This window comes from Solea solea, chromosome 3, assembly GCF_958295425.1.
Source record: "Solea solea chromosome 3, fSolSol10.1, whole genome shotgun sequence".
In the NCBI taxonomy this organism is placed as follows: Eukaryota; Metazoa; Chordata; class Actinopteri; order Pleuronectiformes; family Soleidae; genus Solea; species Solea solea.
This window is the reverse complement of record NC_081136.1, coordinates 26331643-26340741: the sequence shown is the minus strand read 5'-3', so window position 1 is coordinate 26340741 and position 9099 is coordinate 26331643. Positions and strand designations below refer to the sequence as shown.

At 40.6% G+C, this 9099-nt stretch overlaps 1 protein-coding gene across 1 annotated transcript in view; it reads left to right on the top strand.

Moving 5' to 3' along the window:
* Positions 1–6140: 6140 nt before the first annotated feature.
* arid2 (AT-rich interactive domain 2) overlaps positions 6141–9099 on the top strand; it is a 34366-nt gene continuing 31407 nt past the window's right edge. Inside the window, exons 1-3 of the mRNA XM_058624715.1 lie at positions 6141–6766; positions 6890–6983; positions 7929–8026. Coding sequence (XP_058480698.1) covers positions 6675–6766; positions 6890–6983; positions 7929–8026 — 284 coding nt within the window. The 5' untranslated portion in view covers positions 6141–6674. The remainder of the gene's footprint in view (positions 6767–6889; positions 6984–7928; positions 8027–9099) is intronic.

Genomic DNA, 9099 nt, shown 5'->3' with positions numbered 1-9099 from the left:
AGGAGGGAGGATGAGTCCTTTCTACCACCATTTATCTCTTCAGGGGCTTTCAGGGCTGGTCTTGTGAGGGGGAGGGAGGACAGGTTTGTGTTGAGTTTCAGCCGCACCCTTGCCATTGTGGAGTGAAACCATGGCAGCCCCTACTACAACGCTTTTCTTGTTATAAATACTACAGGAAACAAGGCAGCCCTCCAGCTGCTGAGTCGGGCCTCCCTGCCAGCTGACCTTCTGAAGCTGCCGGAAACTGGATATTCTTCTGTTGTTGGAGCCTAGGAAACACAAACAACTAAAAACCCACATCATAATGAGTTCTTCTTTGTTTGTTTTTCTGAAGTAAACGATAGAAAGTAAATAAATATACAAAACAAAAGTGAATGCGGTGTGAGCAAAGGTTTGCGCAGCCTTGTTTGTTCTCGAAACGCCATTATCTCGTTAGGCGTTAATTGACTCAGGCAGGTCATTATTCACTGTCAGCTGATGCTCTGACTCTTCAAAACCTTGTGTTATCACTCAACAACAATGAACCCCTCAAAGCAGTAGACTGAGGATCTGAAAATGAAGACTCAATTATCGACAGATGAGGGTTAAGCTATAAAAAAGTGACTTTTTTTATTTTCTGAAAGTGGCAGTTAACGAAAGACAATGGGGGACAAAAACAACCTTCATATAAAAGTGCTAACACGCAACATAAATCCTGCAAACGAGCCACAGGACAGTTCATCTGACTCTGCGATAGTGGTGCACTGCTCCACTGTGCAGCTTTGATGCACAAACACAGACTCCATGGAAGAGTCATCAGGAGGAAACATTACCTGCAACCTCATCATAAAAATCAACATCTGGAGAAGCTAGAGTCGCCATGGAAACAAGTGCTGCGTGGCAACAATCGACAGAGTTGGGTTTTAAACTAAAATTAAGCAGCAATTGGTGAAAATACAATATTGTCAGTTGCATTTATTTTTGGAATATGAAAGAAAACATGATGTAGAAGCACATGGGGTCGTATGCCAAGGTAGAGTGCAGTCAGGACAAGTCGTGTCATTCAACATCTGTCATTTAATGCAGTGTTTGGGAAACTTTATATATATGGGGACCCACTTTGTAAAGATGACAAACTATCAACCCACTATACAAGATAAACCATGCAAGAGCAAATGTGTGCTATTGTTTCAAAGACATTTCCAAGTGACGTGTGTTTGATAAGAGAATCACAGCTTCATTTAAAGTAAGTTATTTAATAGGCTGGAAAATAAAATATGGTTAATTTAAACGGGGACCAAAAATAAATCTCCTGTTACCCAACTGATTTAGTGTATACAGTGTATATACAGTATACTCCATGTGACAGCCATGTTTTCCAATTTTGTTAATTTTATTAGTTATATCTGACACAAGTTACTTCTCTACAGTTAAAGCCGCGCTGATTCACTTTGCAGTCGGTCTTTTCATGGCAGGTATGTGGACTGTTTGTAGGTTTAAATTAAAAGCATGGGGTGATCACAGGCATAAACAAAGTCTGTTTTCTGTTACATGCACCAGTTCCAAGGCCTTGTTGGATGGAACAGAGGCCCTGTTAGACAAGTGAGACTCATTGGATTTTAAACGCTCAATCAAAACAATGCTGGATCAGAATCTGGGATAGATTCAACAGATACTATAGCTTTTCTTTCTTAATGCTCTCAGAACAGTGATAAAGCCTTCATCACAAAAATTAACGATAGGAGAGCTAATAACGTTATTTCCCACAACTGTGTTTATCCTCATGTATACAAATGTCATATTGATCTTGTTGCTTTAAAAAGGGTTCTGTTTTTGACACATGTAGCTGAAGGTCCAGTGAAATAGACACTAAAATGTCTTGTGAGTCATGAACAATGAGAGCTGGAACAGCACACAGCCATGCTGTCACACTTCTGTAATAGAGAACACAAAGTGAATACAGACTGAAAAGGGGATTCACACACAGTCCTGCAAGTCTGACTCGCCCTCGCATCCTTTAGACACAGGTGCCACCTAGTGATCGGAGGTTGAAACTGAAACACTCTTCCCTCCTTTTTAAACAAGAGACTGGCAGTAACTGTGAAATCATGACAGCCGGAATCATGGACATCTCAAATAGACATCATACTGTTGGATTAAAGTACTGATGTAATAGACTCACAGGCCTTGAGCCTCAATGTGTCAGAGTAGATGTGAAAAAGATTTAGAGAACATCAAAGGTGTTAATGTGTGGTTTAATTAAAGACCATTTGCTGCTATTTATATTTTTGTTATATTTTGCTCCTTATTTATTTTGTTATATTATCTGACAAATATGATACGAGACATGATTTTTGATGGAGATTAAATTCTTGGTCCTTTTCTTCTTGGTCAGTTTGGGACTGACCAAGATATACAAAATAAAAAAACTATACAAAACAACAGTGAACGTTCTACACCATCACAGACAAATGTGGTCATTCAAACTCATTGGCAATCATTTCAATGTTCTTGCAGTGTATGTAATGATGGGGAAACAACTTTTCTCACTTTGATACCAAAATGGCATCAGTCACTGGTCTCTATAATAACATTACATAAATAAGATTACATTACACTAAAATGTATTTGATTCATTGAGTTTAAATGTTTAATCCCCAGTCACGGTCAACACCGGTAATACTGTCAAGATATTAAAAGCTTTGAGTACAGAAAAGAATTTAAAGACAGAACTCAGTGAAGCTGTGCTGCATAACTTCAAGTTGTATTAGGATCATTATCTACCACCCACTGCTCCCTCCTCTCCTCTAATCTTCAAGCATACATCTTAATCCAACTGTGACTGACTCCTACTTAAAATCTCTCAACTGATCCTCCAAGTACAGTGTGTTCCTAAGGAAATGAGGTGAATCCATCATATTCCCTCCATACATGACACTCATGAGCCAGGAGATGGAGCCACTTTCCACCAAATAACTCAGCCCCCACAATGCTTCAGAGACATGGAGCACAGCAGGAAGCTGCAGGGAGGTGTAAGGAGGTTATACGTGTAGTTAGCCTCCCACTGGGGTCTTTTGTCTGGGTGCTTGGTGGCAGCTTGGGCTCACTGGCCCCGTTTGCAGCATATGCCACGAGAGGCCTTGCTGTCACATCAGATAAGGACCTCAGCATGATGGCATAACTGAACGTGCAGACGCCAAGTGCACATTTACAGTCGCTGCACACTACTCATCACTTTTAAAATGCATGGGTGGCAGCAAAGCTATTAAAGGACAGAGAAGTTCAATCTTTTTCAGTACTCATTTTTGTGTACTACTGTGGCAAGTACAATATTATTAAAAGGACTTTGGAGCAGATAATATAACAATACAAAGCTATAATTATTGGTATTAGGGCAGTATGTATCTAAGTATTTTCCACAGTTGATCATTCACAGACAGACGACTTGATTAATCCCTTTGAGAGGTTCCCTTGGGGAAATTAAAATCATTAAAAATCATCAACCAATGATCATTCATTGGTTGCTGTGAATTGTTAGTAAAAATTTGAAATCTCCTGTAAAAAAATTTAATTTTTGGCAGCCTTTACCCTTAGATGCTACAGCAGTTCCATGCCTGACATATAGTATATGCTGTACCCATGCTTTTGAAGTAACCATTTGTTGTAGGCCTGACAATAAAAGCTAAATAAAACAAACATGTAATGCCTGAAAGTCAATTACATGTAGTTTTGGCACAAGGCGGCTGCAATTGATCCACAGTGTATAATTGCTTGTCTTATGCACCATTCACAGAATGATAGCTGAAATTAAATACAGTCCCCTAAAATTTTAATGAAGAAGAGCATACCCATGTATTCAGAATAAGGATGCAATATGCTAGTTAAGCACTCACAATAGAGTAGTTTGCTCGACTGGTTCAAGTAATTTTTTTATTACTTTTATTTCTAACATGTATATGAAAATCATACACTGGAGGAGAGGTATAAAATGCACCCCACAATAACGTGTTTTGCTTTTAATGGAGTTGTAAACGAGAAGCTGTAACTTTCACTGGACTACAAAGGCAGTGAGTAAATGAAAATTTAATTTCAAGGCTTACTGTACAAAACGCTCACATCAACGCTGGTCCGCATAACACATTGCTTTCACCTGTTAAACAGCATTCCCTGAATATTTTTGACGAACCGCACACAAACATTAAGTCATTAAATTGACACTAATAACGTAACAATGAGCTTATAGTGGTCTTCGATCATGGACAGTTAAAATTGTCGAAATTTCCCCAAAGGCTAAAAATACTAAGCGAAAATGTACGCACAAGGCGGCTAACTAGCATAGCCTATTTAACCATTAGCTACAGCATCGCAGTCCCTCAAAGTGTTAACTAAACATTAAACTACATCTATCTCAAGATAAGAGCGTTTAGTATTTGATATTTCACACATCATATTGTGACAACCGTGATAGTAGATTTCATGTGGAAGCGTATGTTGGGATTCAGATGTAACCTGGTTCGTAATGTAAGTGTTAATAAGGGATTGAAATCCGACACGCTAGTGTGAGCCGCCGACAAAGCTAGCGTTCAAACCACGCAACGCTCAATTATAAAAGCTATAATGTTGGGTAGCGACACCAATCACTATATTGATTCAGTTGTGACATGTCGCCCTATCTGGGTCAGCATAAACTCATCGTAATGTCCATGGTTTTGGCAGTTGACTAAAGGTTGCTAAGCTAGTGAGCTAGCTAGCTAGCGCACGACCGACTCGTTAGCCCAGAATTCGGCTGACGGGTGCAGAGCCCAAACAGGCGTGAGGTGAACTCCGATGTGCCACAATTTGTTTGCAAAAAAAGAGCACTGTGTGAAAACCACAACCACGGACACACTCTTTTCCGCTGTCTAGTGTCAATTCCTCAAAATGGGGTCTGCTAACGTACGTCTCCGCCATTTTGTGACAGGTTTTTCATTGAGCAAAGGGGTACGTGTAATGGTTGAATGTAACCCCATCAAGAAGATATCCGCTTGGCAGTCAGAGAGAAAAGGGATCAGGACTAATTTCCAACCATCCCGAGAGATAAAAGTCATTTTGAAGTGGTCAGCAAGGGATAGGGGCAGCTAACCTCTGCGTTTAAAACTTCACAGCCACAGACTGCCATATGAAAAATAATTAGAAATAATATTTATGAATGATCATTGTCAAATGACTTTTTCAAATCTATGCTTGTACAGATAGTTACAGGAGTGCAAACATCTGCATTTTGAATTGACATAGCCTATTTGCTGTCTTTTATTCCACCAAAATAAAAACAAAATAAATGTTTTTACCAAAATAAAAACATTACAGCCCTATAGATCAACTAAACTAAATCAAGCTTTCACTTATGATAAGCATTCTAATTATATATAATACTGACAACTCCATTATAATAGTGTTAAGGTTAAAATGATACATAAAAACATTCAAATTAGTTAAGATAAATGCATTTTTAAGGAAACAAAAAGACACATGTCATCAATGTAAGATAGATATGTGCAGAAATGCACATGAATAATACATTAGATGTAGGGTGATATTGCCAAACATGTTATTACAATAAACAAGTTCAGACAATATCAATCATTAATTTATCTTTATAAAGATAAAGTTTTGATTTTAATTTTAAGTTGAAAAAAACACAATTGTGGGATATATCTTGAACCTTTGTTGTATAACCTATGTAGCACTAAAACTGTTGCATTTAGTTTAATCACAAAAGAGATTACCTGTGAACAGTAACTACACATATTCACAAGAGTATACTTTGTGGGGAAGTGGATTGAAAATAATCTTATTATAACAGTACATTATATGTGTGGTTTTAACTTGTCTTTGCTATCTTTTAAAATATTCCTGTTTTTGGCTTTACAATTATACAGTTGTTACATGTTGACTGTAGCAGTTATTAACTGATAACAGGGAGTTGAGACACTAACTTTGATGGCAGTTACAAATATTCTAAGTTTTTTTTGTTAGCCTTTGAAATAGCATGTTACCAGTAAAGCACATGGTTGCCCTCCATTATTCGCCTTTTGGGTGATAACAAGGAACCTATGTTAATTAGTGTTATCCCCTCCCCCCACGGGACATTTCCAAGTACCTCCTGACCCGTTTTCCTAACAGAGAGGCGAGTTGTCAGACGGTCCCTAAAAAAGAAAACAGTCTCTATTGTTCCAACACCCGCTCAGTTCTGGACGGTGCAGTGCCGCCGGTGGCCGCAGAGGGCGCTGCACGCATGGCAGGCCGGGCTCGCGGCCTCCACATCTTTTTGTCTGAGAACTGGATCCCTCTGCCGCTCTACAGTGTGTGCGATAGCCTCGGAGCCGCGTCCGTAACACACTGTCAAACCACTCCAGACGAACACAACCGCGACCAAAAGCATTAATTCAACACCTTCCATCATGCCGTTCCTCATCCGCCGGTAAATCGCTCGTATTTGTGACGGCTCGTTGGAACTTAGTCCGGGCTTGAATCGGGCTGGCTTTCTGTGTGCATCAGTCTTTATTAGCGAGCTGCCGCTCTTCTTGCTATCAGCTATTTCTTTAACTTTTTAAACACTCAGCTTCGCGAATGACTGAGCGCCGGCGGAGTATGGGATCCTTGGTGTCTTAAGAAGCGACTGAAGTGGGCTTTAAACGTTTTTGCGTGCAAAAACAATGGCAAATTCGACGGGGAAAAATCTACTAGATCAGCGAAGGAAAGGACAGGCTTTCCTGGACGAGCTGCGGCAATTCCACCAGAGCAGAGGGTGAGATTGGGGCGTCTTTATTACCAAGAAATATAACTTTGGATTTGAATTGCCCCTGACTGTGACTAAAGCAAAGCTGTTTATTAAATGTTTGTGCATTTATTTCTTGTGTTATCCCTCCAGAACACCGTTTAAGAAGATTCCTATCGTGGGTGGGAAAGAGCTGGATCTGAATACTCTCTATATCAGAGTCGTCTCCTTAGGTGGATTTGCTAAGGTGAGTGGGAACTAAAAGTGGATTTTTCTCCACACTCTGCCGTTCGTGGACTCCTCCGTGGATCACTCTACAACTCCGTGCGTGAAACCCGGTGCAAGTGTAAACCGTGTGAATAAAAAGCGTTAGTGGCTCGATGTTGGCCTTGTGCTAGTTTGCAGTGTATCTCTATGCAATGTGGTGGCTTGTGTTTGTTGTGTGGTTTGAATCGGAGAGTCCGACCGCTCGGAGTCAGAGTGCAGTTGGAGCGACTCAAAATTAGCGGGCACGTTTAACATCGATTACCGGCACAGAGCCCGGCCTCGGGAAACACCGCGGAGGACGCAGCGTGTCGCACGGGCTTTTGCCGGCAGTTTCCAGCCGGGGGAAGCTTGCTTTTTCTTTCTCGCCATAGCCATCTTTCTTCGGCTTCATGGCTGATCTCAGAATGTAGGCCTCACAGGCCCATGTAGTGATTACAGTCAACGGCAACCAAAAGGCTACTCCAAAAGCCAAACGCAGGCTACCGCGGTAGTTTTTTCGTAACAGAGACACTTTAATAGAGTTTGTCTTCGTCAGGTTTTAATGCACATTTGTCAAAAGTCAAGTTAGCTTGTTAGCTCGAGTGCTAACTAGCCGTAACTGTAACTGTATCGATATTATCTTAAAGGGAGTAAGGCAGTTTGTATTTACTGATGTGTCAAATGTAAATAGGATACACTATGCTAGCAGCTTATTATATTACGATATTGTTTTAAAAGCTATTGCAAGATAACAACGGAGTGTTTATTAATTTTAAGTGTTTAGAGCAGTTTGAGAAAGTTATTGATTAGTGATTGTGTTATTGCCTCGTTGGAGGGGGGACCTGTAGCAGAACAGATGGTTGCAGTTTAACCGCTCTTTTTCTCTTGTCGTTGCCGGTCTTTCTTCTTAATCTAATCTCCTAATGAACCTATTTCCTCCTTTCAGGTCTCTGACAAAAACCAATGGATTGAACTTGGAGAAGAGTTTAACTTTCCCAGAGGTTGCTCCAACGCTGCATTTGCTTTAAAACAGTACTACCTTCGGTGAGTAGCATGGCCATGCAGCAGCTTCCATCCTCTCAGGTAGCATGTGGGAAATGTTTACAAATGTGCACATGCAGTCAGCCTCACTCTCCTCTGCTACTGAGCTGCAGTGGTACAATATTGTGACAGAAAAGCTCTGTATTTTGTACATTTGCCACAGAACAGGAGACTTTTACTCACTCATCTCTTCCACATAAATTAGAGCAGGTATGATCTATCTTTTATGTGAAGTGTATGAGGCCTATATTTTGTCAAATCTCTAATATTGTTTGGCAGAATGCAGTAACGCATCTTCATTTATTATTGTTGTTTTTTTTTTCTCTATGGAAATGGTGCAGCCACAGTACATTTGATTTAGAATTGGAATTGTGCAGCTCTGGGTGTTGTTAACATAAATTGCAGGCAGCTTCCAAATCTAAATGCAGTCAGCTGCCAGTGATGGGAGCCTGGTTGTAAATGCAGCTCTCTCCAACAGCTGGCATCTGTGGTTGTGGTGGTGTTGTTGCTTTCTTTACACTCCTTTTTCTTTACTCTCAAACCTCATGCAACGATTGTTCCCATCAGCAGCACCTGCGTGTGTGTGTGTGTGGGGGGGGGGGGTTAGAGCCCATAGTGAGGAAATGCTCGTAGCCTCTCATAGATATTGTAGGGGCAATTGTGGGTCACTGGTTGATGGGACAGGCAAAGTCTAATTATCTGTGCATGTATGCCAAGTTTGCCCTCAATGGAAGCTCTTGCAAGCTGCAAGCGTTGCGGCCAATTTGATTACTCACAGTACACGGCTCATGAGACCTGTGGCTCCTCAAAAGTTCACATACACTACAACCATCAGACAGCGTTGGCTGCTGTGGAGAAACACCTCAGGCACATGTCTGCTTGCTGTGCAGTGCTAATGAAGTTAATGCTTTTGAGGTCTCTCCCTCCCCCAGAATACACTATTATATATTTGTTTCAATGAGTTGTAACTTAATTTCTAATAAGAGTTTGCTCCTCTGGTGGAAGCGCCAACATCACAAAAGTGTTGGGCTTCTGTGGTCTGACTTTCTAGTTTACTACATGTTCAATATGTTTTT